Below are 17,759 nucleotides of genomic sequence, written 5' to 3'. Positions count from 1 at the left end.
CTCGTCAGGAGTAGTCTTGGGGTTTTCAGCAGCTCCCTCGTCAGGAGTAGTCTTAGGGTTTTCAGGGTCTCCCTCGTCAGGAGTAGTCTTGGGGTTTTCAGGGTCTCCCTCGTCGGGAGTAGTCTTGGGGTTTTCAGGGTCTCCCTCGTCAGGAGTAGTCTTAGGGTTTTCAGGGTCTCCCTTGAACTGCGTGCATTGTCTCGGTATATTTTGGGACAAGTACAAGGAGCTGCTTACCACACCCAGTCCCATTCATCTCAAATGTACATTGAGTTAACAGGCTGAACAGTTACTTCCGCTTATACTTGCTGTAAATGTGCTTCTTTGTGGGCAGAGCACAGGAAGAAAGCAGTGGAGTCGGACTCTCCAGTTGGCAGCAAGTGCAAAGAATCAGCCCAATTCCCCAAGCTCCAGAGAGTTGCTCCGTCGCACACATTGTTCGTAGGGACCCAACACCACCTCTACCTCTGGTTGGGGAGTCGGTGATGAGGGACCATGCATTTAAAATTGATACTGTGAGTGACGAGAAGGGTTAGGTGAAATTTCCTTACATGTATTGGGATGTGGAATGGTTTACCACAGTTAGTAGTTGGAGCACAGAATGCAGTAGCTGAAGTGAGACTGTTGCTTTTTTTTTAAGGGAAAGTTGGAAAGATATTTGAATTAGAAGGTGGGACAGGTCTATGGGGAGAATGCTAAGCATTGGAAATAGTTTTGAATTGATAAGCATAATGGTCTTTCTGTGCTGTTAACATATTTAGTTCCATGGCTACTAAGAGCAGCAATTGGCAGTGAATGTTTGATTTGGAGATGATGCATGACCCAGAAGGGACAAAGAGGAAGTAACATGCCCTCAAATAAAAACACTTCAAAATGTTGTATGGTCAATCAAATATCAGCTGTACCAGGAGGGAAGTGTTTTTGTGTGTGAAGGCAACTGAAAATAGCATTGCACATCTGTCATTTTTGTTTTTTAAAAAAAAAAGGAACTAGCACATCATTATTTGAACTTGGCCAAACTTAGAGGCTAGTTACACGTATGATGTGCACCAATGGTTTTTGTAGTATAATACAGCACAGAAAGACACCATTCGGCCCATTGTGCCTGTGCCGGCTCTTTGAAAGAGCTATCCAATTAGCCCCACTCCCAGCTCTTTCCCCATAGCCCTACAGATTTCTCACCTTCAAGTATTTTTCCAATTCCCTTTCAAAAGTTACGATTAAATCTGCTTCCACCATACTTTCAGGCAGTGCATTCCAGATCATCATAACTCGCTGCGTAAATTTTTTTTCTCCTTATGTTACTTCTGCTTCTTTTGTCAATTACCTTAAACCTGTGTCCTCTGGTTACTGACCCTCTGTCACTGGAAACAGTTTCTCCTGATTTACTCTGTCAAAACCCTTCATCATTTTGAACACCTGTGTCAAATCTCCCCTGAGCTTTCTCTGCTCGAAGGAGAATAATCCCAGCTTCTCTATAAAGTCCCACATCTTTGGTACCATTCTAGTAAATCTGCTCTGCACCCTCTCCAAGACCATGACATTCTTCCTAAAATGTGGTGTCCAGAATTGGACACAATACTCCAGCTGGAGCCTAACCAGTGTTTTATAAAGGTTTAGCATAACTTCCTTGTTTTTATACTCTGTGCGCCTATTTCTAAAGCCAAGGATCCCATATGCCTTTGTAACAGCCTTCTCAACTTGTCCTGTCACCTTCAAAGATTTGTGTATGCACACCCCCAGCTCTCTCTGTGCCTGCACCCCTTTTAAAATTGTATCATTTCGTTTATATTGCCTCTCCTCATTCTTCCTACCAAAATGAATTATTTCGCATTTCTCTGCATTACATTTCTTCTGTCTGGCCATTTTACCAGTCTGTCCATGTCTTCCTGAAGTCTGTTACTATTCTCCTCACTGTTTACTACATTTCTGAGTTTTGTGTCATCTGCAAGCTTTGAAATTATGCCCTGTATACCCAGGTCCAGCTCATTAATATATATCAAAAAGACCAGTGGTCCTGACTCCTGGGGAACACCACTGTATACTTCACTCCAAACTGATAAACAACCGTTCACCACTACTCTCTGCTTTCTGTCCTTTAGCCAATTTTGTATCCACACTGCCACTGCCCCTTTAATCCCATGGGCTTCAATCTTGCTAACAAGTTTATTAAGTGGTACTTTATTAAACTCCTTTTGAAAATCCATATACACAACACCAGCCGCACTACCCTCATCAACCCTCTCTGTTACTTCAGCAAAGAACTCAAATCAAGTTAGTCAAACACGATCTGCCTTTAACAAATCCATGCTGGCTTTCATTTATTAGCTCAAATTTTCCAAGCGTCAATTCATTTTGCATGGATTACTGTCTTTAAAAGTTTCCCCACCACTGCTGTCGGGCTGACTGGCCTGTAGTTACTGGGCTTATCCTTCTCCCCATTTTTGAACGGGGGTGCAACATTTGCAATGCTCCCGTCCTCTGGCACCAATCGGCAATCCATGTAGTGTAGCTCAGATGTTGGGTCACCTAAAGCGCAACGGCACAAGAGAGTGGTGAGGCCCCGACCAAGAAGTCCTGCAGCTAGAACAGTGTATGTTAACCCGGTGCAAAATCCAGCCCTTCATTTATCCCTTTGGCTCTTTACTAACATTCAAAGTTGGCCAGCATTTGGATGCCAGCGAGTAGAGTTCCATACGTGTAAATAGGAGTGTAACTTGGGTCTGCTATCCCTGTGTCTTTTAGATGCTGGTTCGAGAGAGGTATCTGTAGCATAACAACATCCTTAGTTTCTCCATTCATGTGCAATGGTATTTTTAAATCTGTCCATTTTATAGGACTGTATGTATAGTCAAATCTAATGTCGCCCTGTAGCAGCAACAACTTGCCTTTTAATGTAGAAAATATCCCAAAATGCTTTCGAGAGAAGGGAGAGAAATTAAATAGATAAAGGGAAGCCATGGTGGAAGAAATAAGAGGTAATCGAACACCTGGTGTAAAAGATGGGTTTTGAGATGGTATTTAAGGTGGGGAGAGAAATGGAGAGGTGGGAGTGGTTTAAGGCAGCAGTTACGAGCATACAAACAATGTCGGACAGGTAAAGACCATCTGGCCCATCCAGCCTGTTCCACACAATTGCAATACCTTGTGTATCACAATATATACACTCCACCCCATGAAACCATGTGATCTACTGGGAGAGGCAAAAACCCAGGCCAATTTGTCGGGGGGGGGGGGGGGAGGAGGAAAGTAGGACTGAGGAGCCTGAAGGCTCTGCTACTGGTGGTGGGGCAAAGGGGGAAGGGGATGCACAAAAGGCGAGTCAAAGGTGTGGGAGGGCATGCAATGCGGGAGGATGCATCTTATTTCTCTGACTTTGGAGCCAACACTGTGTGTAAAGTACCATCTGGTGAGATCTAGTTTAAGGTTGAATGTAAAAAACATCATTGATGTTTTGTTTGAACAGATTAAATCTCCTTTCTTAACTAGGCTATTCATACCTGGTGAAGCAGTGCTCGATTCACGCTTCCCACCGTGGCTTCTAAAACATTTCTATGGGGTTGTCACTGGTTTATAAATTGTGTATGAATTTCTTATAACCTGAGTTTAAGATAGTTTTCCCCTTAACTTTTCACATTTGTTTTTTTCAGTTTTGAATGGTTCTAGTAAGCTTTTGAGAGAAAAAGAATCTGTCCAGAAACACAAAGGAAGAGAGGCCACGCCAGGGAAGGAGAAGAACAGTGACCAAAAGGTTGAGTGCAAGAAAGAGCCGTGTTCGACAGGCACTGCTGCTAATTCTCCTTCACAAATGGGCAGCTCAACAAAAGGCCCTGCTGCTAATGGCTCAGCTGTTACGAAACCATCTCAGGAGCACCGAACACAACAGGTACAAAAATGACTGCCTAGCATATTTAACTGAGGAGTTCGCCCCATACCGCAGAAGGGCCGCTCATTTTCAAACACTTGCATAAAGGTGGAATATTTTTACAGTCCCCACCAATTAAAACGCCCATGTTTAAAACAGGCAGCCACTTGTATCGACCAAAAAGTGATAACATTAGCTATTTGCATTAAAGTCAATTTCAGAGTTGCCGGTTATAGCATCTTAAGTGCTCAGTTTATTTTGGGCAGAAACAGCCAGTGAGTTTCAGGAGTTTTGCTCTATTGCTCTGCAGACTGGATGGTTGTGTTTAGCATCATTCCTATAGGAGCAACAAATATTACAAACACTGGGTCCCCAGATGTCATGTACGTTGCACTATACTGGTCATCACATGCAAATCGCGTTTGCATGGACACGTCTGCTATAACTAGTGGGGAACTAAATTTATCTTTTTGAGATACCTGAAACGTTAAGCTTGAATATACTTGACTAAACCAAAAATTGCATTTGTAGCAATGCGTTTTGAGATTTTGTTCTGATTGGGCTCACAGATGGGGCAGTTTTACTGCTGGTGATCTTGCGGTGCTAGTTCCCGGCTCTGCGATTTGGCATGGACCTGCCTTAACATGGATCGAAAGCAGCTGTCTCTCCCAGTATCCAGTAAAAGACTGATGCTGGCAGAGTTTTGGGGCAGTTTGCCTGCTGGTCGCTCTCAGGCAGAGAACAGTGTGTTCTCTGTAACTGTCCATGATTGGGTGAGTGAGACAGATTTGACTCATTTTGTTCCCTCCTAATGGGAAAATTGTTGGTCTCTCCTGGGCATCTATCGCCTGATGACAGCAAAGCTAAGACTGGAAAGCTTGCTATGTCATTGCAGCTAAATCATGGCCAACTTTTCCTATGGACAGCCTCCTCCCTCTTTTTTCTTTCTATTCTAATAAATGTATTATATTTGCTAAAAATCAAACAGTAAATAACTGTACCTGATGGATTATTTCCTTAGCCCATGAGTCTTGCTTCCGCATAAGGTCGTACATTGATAGTTGCTAATTTAATGTTTGATTAGATCTCCATTTAGACATCCTGGCTGCTTCACATAGCCTGTGATGTTCCAGTTTTAAAATCTACAGGATGTCTCTGTCTCAATACTATCTTTCTTTACTGTCCTTCCTGCATCTGTATACAGTGGAATTTCTGCAGATATTGGAGTACTGCAGTTTGGGGAATCGGTATAGGTGCATTCCAACATCCATTGGTAATTTGGTACCCTGCCATTTCTTGTTTAAACCTGAATATTCTTGGGTGCTGTAAGAGGGTTAATTATTATTCTCCATAAAACTGCACCATGTTCTACATTTTCTAGGGTCACTGTTTAACCAGCCATGAAGACCTGTGTGTACTTAATTTAAATGTTTAAATATATATATTTTCCACAGTGCTCTCAGTTTGTGAATAGGTAATTAATCCATCGTTTGCTTGTGTCCTTGCTCATTTCTTAAACTGAAGGTGGTGCCCTGGCTTGGATGCTTCAGTCAGTGAGTAATGTGTCAGCAGTACGTGGAGTAACGTCATTGGCCCACACTACTGTGCTCATCTGCCAAGCGATAGTGAGGAGCTCCTTGTGGAACTTTTGTTTTGTATTTAATCTGTAGTCACAGTAAGAGTGTCGCTGCTAAATGATTAACTTCATGTCTGCCAAATTACCACAGCACTTTACATGTCTAGAAGCCCATTGCTGAAGGAATATTCCTTTCATTTTGGAAAATGTACCAATACCAACTATTGCCATTGTTGTACTCAGCATGGAGTCTCTAGTTGTGTAGCTAGGAGCGACACAATGCATTCATAGTTCATATATTGGCATCTTTGTAAAACATTGGGGACATGTCTGTTGGGTTCAATATTTTCCACTCTATCAGACACAAACAGGTGCAGTTACAATAACAAGCAAAACGTGCTACGAATACACAGCAAGTCTGTCAGCACCTTAATAAACAAATGATGGGTTAATGATTTGGAAACACCTTGATTCTGTTTAATATTTAAATTTTTGGTTTTGACAACACTTATCAAGCATACATTCTTAGCAGTGATAGATGTTTTACAATGAAAGATAAATCATTGGGGTAATAGCCATTTGTTCCTTGGGTGTTGGTTGATATAGGGATAGATATAAAATTACAGTCAATCTGGCTGTAATTGGGACAAGAATGTCCACGCCACACTACTTAACACGCCACACTTGATTGATGCTATGTTTGTGCAGTTCAGACGAACTCTGTTGTGATGAGGGAGCAGCCTGAACACTTTGTAGAAGCATTTTTGTTTGTGGCAGGTGGAGACCGAAGCCCCCCCCCCGCCCCGCACATCTACCCCTCTCCCCCCCGCCCCCCCCCCCACCCCCATCTACCGTTCTCTCCCCCCACCCAGCTCCTTCCCCCCCACCCTTCTCATTACCCCCCGCCTTCTCATTACCCCCCATCTACCCTTCTCTCCCCCCCCCCCCACCCTTCTCATTACCCCCCCCTTCTCATTACCCCCCATCTACCCTTCTCTCCCCCTCCATCTACCAGGCTCTCTCCCCTTCTCTCTCTCCCCCCCGCCCTCCTCTCCCCCGCCCCTTCTCTCTCCCCCGCCCCTTGTCTCTCTCCCCTTCTCTCTCTCCCCCCCGCCCTTCTCTCTCTCCCCCCCGCCCTTCTCTCTCTCCCCCCCGCCCTTCTCTCTCTCCCCCCCGCCCTTCTCTCTCTCCCCCCCGCCCTTCTCTCTCTCCCCCCCGCCCTTCTCTCTCTCCCCCCCGCCCTTCTCTCTCTCCCCCGCCCTTCTCTCTCTCCCCCGCCCTTCTCTCTCTCCCCCGCCCTTCTCTCTCTCCCCCGCCCTTCTCTCTCTCCCCCGCCCTTCTCTCTCTCCCCCGCCCTTCTCTCTCTCCCCCGCCCTTCTCTCTCTCCCCCGCCCTTCTCTCTCTCCCCCGCCCTTCTCTCTCTCCCCCGCCCTTCTCTCTCTCCCCCGCCCTTCTCTCTCTCCCCCGCCCTTCCCTCTCTCCCCCGCCCTTCTCTCTCCCCCCGCCCCTTCTCTCTCCCCCGCCCCTTCTCTCTCCCCCGCCCCTTCTCTCTCCCCCGCCCCTTCTCTCTCCCCCGCCCCTTCTCTCTCCCCCGCCCCTTCTCTCTCCCCCGCCCCTTCTCTCTCCCCCCCGCCCCTTCTCTCTCCCCCCCGCCCCTTCTCTCTCCCCCCCGCCCCTTCTCTCTCCCCCCCGCCCCTTCTCTCTCCCCCCCGCCCCTTCTCTCTCCCCCCCGCCCCTTCTCTCTCCCCCCCGCCCCTTCTCTCTCCCCCCCGCCCCTTCTCTCTCCCCCCCGCCCCTTCTCTCTCCCCCCCGCCCCTTCTCTCTCCCCCCGCCCCTTCTCTCTCCCCCCCGCCCCTTCTCTCTCCCCCCCGCCCCTTCTCTCTCCCCCCCGCCCCTTCTCTCTCCCCCCCGCCCCTTCTCTCTCCCCCCCGCCCCTTCTCTCTCCCCCCCGCCCCTTCTCTCTCCCCCCCGCCCCTTCTCTCTCCCCCCCGCCCCTTCTCTCTCCCCCCCGCCCCTTCTCTCTCCCCCCCGCCCCTTCTCTCTCCCCCCCCGCCCCTTCTCTCTCCCCCCCCGCCCCTTCTCTCTCCCCCCCGCCCCTTCTCTCTCCCCCCCGCCCCTTCTCTCTCCCCCCCGCCCCTTCTCTCTCCCCCCCGCCCCTTCTCTCTCCCCCCCGCCCCTTCTCTCTCCCCCCCCGCCCCTTCTCTCTCCCCCCCGCCCCTTCTCTCTCCCCCCCGCCCCTTCTCTCTCCCCCCCGCCCCTTCTCTCTCCCCCCCGCCCCTTCTCTCTCCCCCCCGCCCCTTCTCTCTCCCCCCCGCCCCTTCTCTCTCCCCCCCGCCCCTTCTCTCTCCCCCCCGCCCCTTCTCTCTCCCCCCCGCCCCTTCTCTCTCCACCCCCGCCCCTTCTCTCCCCCCCCCGCCCCTTCTCTCTCCCCCCCCGCCCTTTCTCTCTCCCCCCCCGCCCCTTCTCTCTCCCCCCCGCCCCTTCTCTCTTCCCCCCCCCCGCCCCTTCTCTCTCCCCCCCGCCCCTTCTCTCCTCCCCCCCCCCCCCCCGCCCCTTCTCTCTCCCACCCTTTTCTCCCAGACACCTGTTGGCTGTCAGGGTACAGGTCTGTACGGTGAAAGTGCCACAATATGTAAAATATCAATTGTGCATAGCTCAAAAATTCTTTCCATTCCTAGAATTTCAAACGTGTTAAGAAACAATTAGAATGCAATAGCCGCAATGAAAAATGGATGGCAAAGTATAATGTTAATGAGCAACAGGTTTGGTTTGAAAATCTGGAAATGAAATGCGTTGCAGATGTGTGAATATACAGGAACTTTGCTTACTGACTAGTATTTAACAGAACTAGTTCTGTAACCTTGAGCATTGCTGACGGAGGCAGATGGTTCATCAGATTTTTCACTGGCCATTTATAAATGAATAGGTTTGTTATTTTATTACTTTTTAGGCTATACGACATGAGATATTTCTAGGACAAGTTGCAGAAGAATATTGGTGGGGCTGGGGGGAATTGAATCCTTTGCCACACGTGTAGTTTTATAAATGCAGTGAAGCTTACTAGAAAAGATAGGCCTGCCAGATGTATGTTGAATATTCAGGAGTCTGAACGGTGTTATGGAATTTTCTAGTTTTCAAAGTGTAGCAAACACGGAGAGTGATCGGCGGGTGGGCTACGGACCCTCCGGCCGGTCTGGAGTGCTGCTCTATTCCTGCTGTTTCTCTGAAACTGTCGTTGGCTGTAAAGCGCTTTGGGACATCCGGTGGTCGTGAAAGGCGCTATATAAATGCAAGTCTTGAACCCACAACCTTCTGACTCAAAGGCGAGGGTGCTACCAACTGAGCCATGGCTGACGAAAGGGAGTTTACTTCTAATATTGGGGCAGAGTAGAGGGAGCGTTACTCAGCATCCAGCTGTGCTGAAGCAGCCCACTTCTAGTATTGCTGGCCAGTATGTATTTCCCTCTTTTTATCCCCCCCCCCCACTCACACCCTCTAATATCAGACAGGTCGTGGGTAGATTTGTGGAGGCGCAGTTGACTTTCAAATATTTTATGCACAGCTGCCTTAAAGTCACATTTGTGATTTTGGAGTAACCTACATATCCATGAATCATTTGTTACTAAATTCGCCCTGCAATATAACCAGAACAGATTGTCCAGTGAGTGCCGAAGTGGATTTGTAATATATATGGCGTATCAGGAGTTCAGTAATGATTGAATACGGCCACAGTAAAGAAAGAACTTGCATTTATATAGCGCCTTTCACAACCTCAGGACATCCCAAAACAATTACAAAAAATTAAGTACTTTTGAAGTGCAGTCACTTGTAATCGGAGAAATGCGTTAGCCAATTTGCACACAGCAAGCTCCCACAAATAGCACTGTGATACTGGCCAGATAACCTGAGTGATGTTGGTTGTGGGATAAATATGGGCCAAGACACGGGGAGAACTCCCCTGCTGCTCTTTGAATAGTGCCATGGGATTGTTTACGTCCATCTGAGAAGGGCAGATGGGGCTTCGGTTTAACATCTCATCCGAAATATGGTACATTCGACAGTGCAGTGCTCACTCAGTAATGCATGTTGGATAAACACTTTTCTTAAAGTACAGGATGTGAGTTTAAAAAAAAAAAAACACCCTTCCCAATTATCTGTGCCTGTACTGAAAAATTTAAGAGCCTCTGTTCAATGCATTATCATCAATAAAACCTATGCGCCTCAGTAACCTGCTGGATGAATAGGCCACCCATTATTATTTGAAAATATTCTTTAGCGTGAGCTTCTTGAAAGGGCTGCCATCGTGCTTTCAGTCATGTTGTTGTCATGAAGCAAACAAAGGTACAAAGCAAGGTCTATTTTATAGAAACATCTGTAGCAATGTGGTAGTGGTCATTTAGTCCAGTGAATTGTCCAATAAAGGCTGCCAATTGTGCAGAGGCTGTTAGCAAGCCTGTTGAAGAATGCCAGTAGCTTGTTTCTTCTATATCCCATTCTTCTGTTGCAGAACGCACTATAGTTAACTGCCACCTGTTTAGAGTGGCACTGTGATTTGTATTGATTTGGTTAGCAGGCAGTGAGCTGTGCCTACCCTGACAAAAGGACCAAAACACAATCCAGTTTCATGATGTTTTAAGCTTCCTCAGTGGCACAGTGATACTGTGGGTCCCGTGTTACTACTGAACCAATTTGGGGAGCTCGGCCCTTTACACCAGTGCAGGATGTTTAAGGCTGGTGTCTACAATTTCCTGGTTTTTGAAAAGGTTCTTTAATTTGTACAAAATCTCAAGTCCCAGCTTCTGTCTCCCTCCACTCTTCAGAAAATTGATAGTTCTGATTCCTCTCCGTTCCTCTCCCCATAGCTATTGGTAAATGCACCTGTATGATACTGAGCCATGCAAATTTACAAAGATGCTGGATTTGATGACTTTTGGCAAGTTCTGAGTTAGCTAATCTAGGATTTAGGGAGTGAAGTGGCGAGGAGTAGGACAGCTGGCTTCAGTGTCCCTGAGGTAGGGAGAGGAAAAAACTATTCTGGGTCCTTGTTCCACTGTCGGGTTTACACGTCAATAATGTTCCCTTGGGCAAGTTACTGAAGAGCTGTTGGCTCCTGTGGCCAGCATGAGGCACCAAACTTAAGAAAGCAGGGCAAGAAAAATTGATATTTTTAAACTTGTTTCACGATTAGGAAGGAAAGTTTTTTTTACTGTTTTGTTGCGTGACCTTAGTGACCTGCCATGTAACAACAGGCTTGGGGGAAAAAATCTTTGCGGGGAGTCAAAAATAAAACTCAAAGCATTTATGTTCAATGAGTCATTTAAAAAAAGCTATAATTAAAATCACTTTCAGACACATTTTTCCAGAATCTACCGTTTGCACGTTGGTTAATTATTTTGATAACCAGTGGATTCTCTGTGATGACAATGAAGGCTTAATGGCTCCCTCTGGTGGCATAGGTTGGAGTTTCACAAACTCTGTTATAAAAGTAATTTCTGCTAGGTAATGGTGGGAACACTCCTGCCAGAATAGATGATGGACTGCACTGTGTGTAAGTCCCGATTGATCTTCAAGCGCTCCTGAATTAAAGCCCGTCACAGGGCGGGCTATAGGTCGGGTTGTGTACTTACTAATACGGTGATGGGTTTGTGTGTGTCCCCATAATTCTGAACCTTGACTGGACCTTTAGGGCAAATGCAGCGTTTTAGGGCTTCCAATGAGGGGAAATGGGACAGGTCAATCCGCATGGTTCTGACAGCCCTTAACCAGACATGGGGTGATGCTGGCAGTTTCAGCCATCTAAGCTGCTTTAATATTGTCCTATAAATAATTTGAAATCTCGTATTGTACACAGCCGATTTTCAAATTAGCCCTGTTTGTTTGCAGTGTCTCCCTCCTGATTTAACCACTCTCAACTCTGATCTACATGGCACTGGTGGCCAAAAAACATGGTGGCTGCTGCTACTACCCATAATAGTACTGAAGTGGTTGGAAAACTCACTTGCTTATGTTGTCTCCCCTTGTTAATCGTTGCAATCCATTGAGGGCTGGAGAGATTTTGATTTAAGCTACCCGTGGAGCCACTTGGTTGGAAGAAAATATGACATGCTGGTGAAAGTACTGTTTAAAATATTTTAGTACTTCCCTCTTCTCTACCTTTCCCCCCCCCCCCCTTCCTCACTCCGCCCTAGTGACCATAAGTTCAATACTGGTGCAGACCGGAGTGAGAAGTCTTGCGGAATTTCGATGGCTGGTGCCATGTTTTTGGCCACTGCTATCTTTTTTTAAAAATATAATTTTTTTAAGAAAATAATTCTTACTAGTTCTTCCTTTGCTAACTTTCTCCTCCTTACTGGGGTGTATTTCCACAGTCACCTGTAGTCCTCTGGTAACTCGTCCTTCGGCAAAGGTGTGTGTGTATGTGAAATGTCTTTTTATCTCCCTTCTAGTAAGTATCAACTTGGCTCAATTGGTACTAAACTCTCACTTCTGCGTCTCAGAAGGTTGTCGGTTTAAATTCCACGCCAAAACATGTGCACATAATCAGTACTGGAGGAGTGCTGCATTATCCAATGTGCTGTCTTTTGGATGCGGACCAGCCTGCCTGTTCAGCTGGACATGAAAGATCCAGTGGCATTGGTCAGAGACGAGCAGGGAGTTCTCCTGACATCCTGGCCAGCATTCTTTCCTCAGCCAGCACTACCAAAATCAGATTTGCTCTTTGTGGGGCCTAGCTGTGTACAAATTGGCTGTGGTGTTTTGTCTACATAACAGTGACTACACTTTGCGGCGTCCTGAGAACGTGATCAGACAATATGTAAATACATGCTTTGTTTCTTCTAATATGGACAATTTGTTGCTGTGAGACAGGTTTTTGTATCAGTAAGGGTGACGGTGTTAACCATTGTGCTTTTGTTCTGTTGCAGGTTTCAAAGGGGGCGAATGGAATTGCCCAGACTCCATCGTTAGGCGCGAATGCATCTAGTGCCAAAAAGAATAGGGAGGTCAGACCTTCACCGTCCAAAACTGTGAAGTACACTGCAACGGTGACAAAGGGAAATGTTACATACACCAAAGCCAAGAAAGAACTGGTCAAGGAAACCAAACCGAACCATGTCAAATCCAGTGTAGCTGTTAACCATAACTCAGGGAAAACCGAAAGCAGCAATGCAAAATCAAGAAAACAGGTGCTATCCAATGGAACGTCACATTCAAATGGTGCTGCCCTTAGCTGTGTCAAACTAAATGGAAAGATGAATGGGAAAGCATCCACTAAAGTTGAAGTCCGAGAAGTTAAGGAAGGACTGCGGACCTCCAAAGGAGGCATGAGGAGGTCAACCATATAGTGAAACCACAGTCACCTTCAAAGAGAGTGAAAGCTAACACATGTACAGCAGGAGCTAAAGATAATAAAGCAAATATAAAAGAAAAAACTCTACCTAATGGACGAATAAAGTGTGAAACACCAGTCAAAAACAGTGAAAGACAGAGGCTTAGGAAGGCATCCTTAGGTAAGAACACCCCAAGCAGACAAGCACAGAGCAAATTGGAAAGTGCCTCCAGTGAAAATAGTTCTACCTCAGCTACAGAGTCCTCGCACAAGCCACAAGACTCTTCAGTAAAACAGGAGAAAGGCAGCAAGGTTGGCATGGCACTGGTTGGAGAAATTCCCATTCTCAGGCCTACCCAGAAGGAGTTTCATGACCCATTAGCTTATGTGGAATCTGTCAGAACTCAGGCGGAGAAGTATGGCATGTGCCGGGTGATCCCTCCCTCTGACTGGAGGCCCGAGTGCAAGTTGAATGATGAAATGCGGTTTGTGACTCAGATTCAGCATGTGCATAAACTGGGTAGACGCTGGGGACCCAATGTACAACGACTAGCCTGTATCAAGAAACACCTCAGATCTCAGGGCATTACTATAGATGAGCCCCCACTCATAGGTAAGCCATCTATTGTACATTCTGCACACTACAGCACTTTATATGTAAAAATACACTTTGTGTGTGTATATATGGAATATATAATACTAGCTGGGGGGGCCCGGCGTTGCCAGGGCAGTTTAGAGGGCTGCGCGGTTGACGGCCGGCCGTTGCCACTCCCCCACTCTGTGTCTCAGGCCGTGCGGTTGACGGCCGGCCGCTGCCCCTCCCCCGCTCTGTGTCTCAGGCTGAGCGGTTGTCAGGCCCGGCCCGAGTGACCCCAACTCCCCATCTGCTCCGGCGGGCCGCTGCAGCTGGTAAAAGCAGGGGAAAAAATGGCGGCAACGTTTCGGGAGGCTGCAGGATTAGGTCCCGCCCATGACGCACCGATTGGTCAACCATCAGGTCACTGAACTGTAGGATTGGTCAACCATCATGTCACTCAACGCTAATGAGCGGTAGGATTGGTCAACCACTAATGAGCGGATTTTTGAACGTTTTTTGTATACTGTCCGAACAATTTTTGTCTGACCAAAAAGTAAATACGCCTATGACACTCCCCTGATCATCAGCTTTCTTTTGATATAACATAGCAGAGTAACATTGGATACTGCAGTAAACCTGCACTGAAAGTGGTTTGTAGATATCTCGCTCAAAAGAATCCCAGCTTCGCTGGAAAGAGCACTAGATAATTCTTGGGGTTTAGTGCCTCAGAAACTAGCACAAAACCCATGTGTTTAAGCCAAAAATCTTAAGCGGAACTTTTCACGGGAGAGCTCTTGATTCAGTAGAGTGCGATTATTAGAAAATTATTTTTGACTGCCTGTAGCACTTTGGATTAAGTTGCCTGAATTGGATTTTAACTCTTTCTGTGGGGTTCAAGTCATTTTTTTCTCTCTCAACAATAAGTCCAGCAGTGTGAAAACCAAGCTGATTACCACAGGGATTTAGGGTGGTAATTAGCAAACAACGGTCGGGTGCTTGTATACACACACAAACATTTCAGGCCATTTTGAATAGAGCCCTTTTTGCAATGCCTGAGAGGCCAGGTGTCATTCCATTCCATTCACGCAGCTGGGGGCTTAGCTGGGGCAGGCATTGGGAGCCGTGTCCTCACATATCAAAGGGTAGTAACTTTGATTATTCGGTGGGCCCAACGCTCACTCACGCTGACTCATTACGGGACCAAGTATTTGCTAGTGCACGCTCCCTCTCTCACTCGCTTGCTCTCTTCTGTGTACACTTTCTCTCGCAATTGGTGAGCTGTGCCCTAGCAAGAAGTCTGGACCAGCTAGCTTTGAATAGCTTAGCTTAAAAAAAGTGAACTTAGATTTTTATAGCACAGAAACAGGCCATTCGGCCCAAGAAGTCTCTGTCGGTTTTTGTGCTCTGCGCAAGCCTCCTCCCACCTAACTTCATCTAACCCTATCAACATATCCATCGATTCCTTTCTCCCTCATCTACTTATCTAGCTTCCCCTTAAATCCATCTCTGCTTTTCACCCCAACCACTCCAGGCGATAGCCAATTCCATATTTTCACCACTCTTGAGTGTAGAAGTTTCTCCTGAATTCCTTATTGGATTTATTAGTGACTGTCTATTAGTTTCGAACTCCCGCACAAGTGGAAACATCTTCTCTATGTCTACCCTATCAAACCCCTTCATAATTTTAAAGATTTCTATCAGGATACCTCTCAGTCTTCTCTTTTCTAGAGAAACCTAGGCCCCGATACTTATGGGAAGGAGGAAAAAGTGCGGGGGCGACTGTCAGCAGCTGGGAAACCTGGAAATACGGGAAAAGCGGAGGTCCTGCCGAATTTAACGGCAAGACTTCATTTGAATTTTTGTACTCCGCATGGCAGCCAGCCAGCGTCTCGATGTGTATCTATGTATAATGCATACTTGTTGCTTTATTTAAATATAGCCCAAGGCAACTGTCTGCTGTTTGAGGGTTGTGCTTCATTCGCCTTTAGGATTCATTTTCTTTAATTAAGCTTAACATTTTCAGGGACTTTTTCAAAAAATTCTGTGCACCCAGTAGCGGAAATTTTTTTTGGAAACTGTTCCTGCATACACAACCAGAGCTGTGATATTTGGTCACGTGCATTACGCTTAGTTGTTATAATAACCTCAGCACCTTGTTCATGCTGCCAAGTCTGTGCTGGAGTAGATTCAACATTTACTTTGCTACATTCTGGAGGAAAACTGGCTTGGAACCTCAACGGGCCCTGCTTTGAGAACTCGTACCCGTACGATGTGAGCAGGTGTCTGGTTTCGCTCCACTGTCGGCCTTTCATCTTGATCATGTATCTTCAGGAGCCGTTGTGTACCAGTAACATAAACTGTTTTTGTAGAATTTTACAGGAGGAGGTCGTTTGCCCCATTGTGCCTATTTCGGCTCTCTGGAAAAAAACTGTCCACTTAGTTCCATTCCTCTGCTCTTTTCATCTTTGTACTTTTCAAATAGTTATCCACTTCCTTTTTAAAAGCTACTTTTGATTCTGCTTTCACTACTGTTTGACAGGGTTTTTCATGTCCTAAAAATCTTCTGCACTTTTTTGCCAGTGACATTAAATTCATGCTCACTAATTAGCATTAATTTAACTTCATTAGCAACTGACTAATTAGTGGAAGTAATTTTCTCAATTTTACCTCATCAAAACCCATCATGTTAAACACTTCTATCAGCTTCGCTTAACTTCCTTTGTTTTGAAGAAACGAGCCCGTTTCCCTAGTCTGTCTTCACAACTAAAGCCCTTTATCCCTGATATCATCTTAGTGAATCTCTTCTGCACTCACTCCATGGTTTTGACATATTCCTAAAGTAGAGTGGCCAAAACTGAACATAATATTCTAACTGCTTCCTAACTAATGATCTATATAGGTTTATCATTAACTTTTTGCTTTTATACTCTGTGTGCCTACTTATTAAAACCGAGGATCCCATTTCCACCCCCCCCCCCCCCCCCACTGTTATCAATTTGTCCTCCTTTTAAGATTTGTGTATCTGAACCCCTAAGTGTCTGTACTCCTTTGTAAAGTTTTACCATGGCATTTCATTATTCATCTTTCCAAAATGTATTGCCTCTCATTTCTCTGCATTAAATTTCATTTGCCTAACCACCTAACCTGTTGATCCCTTTCTGAAGTTGCTTACAGTCTTCTTCACAGTTAACTGCAATGCCTATTTGTGTGTTGTCTGCACGTTTTGATACTGTGCAGATTGTGGTCAGAGCCTCTGCTATTTCCTCTGACATCACTCAGTATTGTGGGACACATGCCATCAGGACCCATCGCCTGTTCCAGCAACTTTTCAGTACCTACTTTCTTACCTATAGTTATCCAATCGAATTATTCCACATCTTCCTCTTGTACCCTTTCATTCCAGCTATCACACTCTTCGATGAAAACGGTGGCAAGCTACTAATTTCATATCTTCCCCCATTCCTCCATGACATTTTGTTTTTCCCCTCTGAATTGGCCCTGCCCTTTCTTGAACTCTTCTTTCACTTGTATGACTTCACTTTGTTCTATGCCAGTCTTGCTTCATACTTTCTCTTAGCCTTTCTAATCCTTTTTATTCTACTCTACAATTTCTATATTTGGCTTGATTTTCTGTTGTATTATTCGCCCTAGTTTTGTCACTTGTCATCTTATTGTAATTTCTCTACTCGGCCAAGGAATTCTAGTTTCTGTTCCACCAGCTTTTGGGGAATATGTCTGGTCTATACCCTGATCATCTCCTGTTCGAACATTTTTCCCATTGTTTGTGCACTGTCTAATTCCCCAATTTTCTTTACAGTTTATCTGGGCTAGTCCTTTTCTTATCTCGCTGAAACTGGCTTTTTTCAGTCAATTACCTATATCTTTTGTTTGTTTTCCCCCTCATTTTAACTATTCTATTCAAATTTTAGTTAATGTCTGCTGTTTCCTAGATGATTCCATACCCTTGCATTAGTTACTTGCCTCACTTCATTTCTTAGAACTAAATCTAGCACTGCCTCTTCCCTAGCTATTGAGTTACAAGTTTTTATATTTTTCTCCAACCCATCACTGATGCCATCACAGTCCAAGATGATAGCCTTTAGACCTAAACCCACCTCTGTACTGCTTTGAAATGAGCTGTGAGGAAATGTGACCTTTACATTCATTCCCCCACTCCCAGCCAGATAACTTTTCACCATTCAGGAATTCTGGCACAGATGAAGATTCTCAGTGGGGAATCACAGGTACACATCCACTCTGTGACTCACCACCTAACTATTACTGCATCAACACACTGCTACTTTGATCAGTTCGGTTTTGAAAAGTCTAAGGCCTTTAGTGTAAACAAGACCTGGAGGCCACCATGAATCCACGAACGACTAGGCATGCTAACTATCTGAGTTTCATGTCGACA

General features: G+C 45.8%; 1 protein-coding gene across 1 annotated transcript in view; it reads left to right on the top strand.

The window, feature by feature from the left end:
• LOC147117669 (protein Jumonji-like) overlaps positions 1–17,759 on the top strand; it is a 434,885-nt gene that overhangs the window by 351,815 nt on the left and 65,311 nt on the right. The window contains 3 exon segments of the mRNA XM_085988853.1: positions 3,651–3,886; positions 12,365–12,752; positions 12,755–13,381. Of these exon segments, the coding sequence (XP_085844979.1) occupies positions 3,651–3,886; positions 12,365–12,752; positions 12,755–13,381 (1,251 nt within the window).

Source organism: Somniosus microcephalus, chromosome 5, assembly GCF_052327205.1.
Source record: "Somniosus microcephalus isolate GS21.2 chromosome 5, FLI_Smic_1.0, whole genome shotgun sequence".
In the NCBI taxonomy this organism is placed as follows: domain Eukaryota; kingdom Metazoa; phylum Chordata; class Chondrichthyes; order Squaliformes; family Somniosidae; genus Somniosus; species Somniosus microcephalus.
This window is presented reverse-complemented; position numbering and strand designations above follow the sequence as displayed.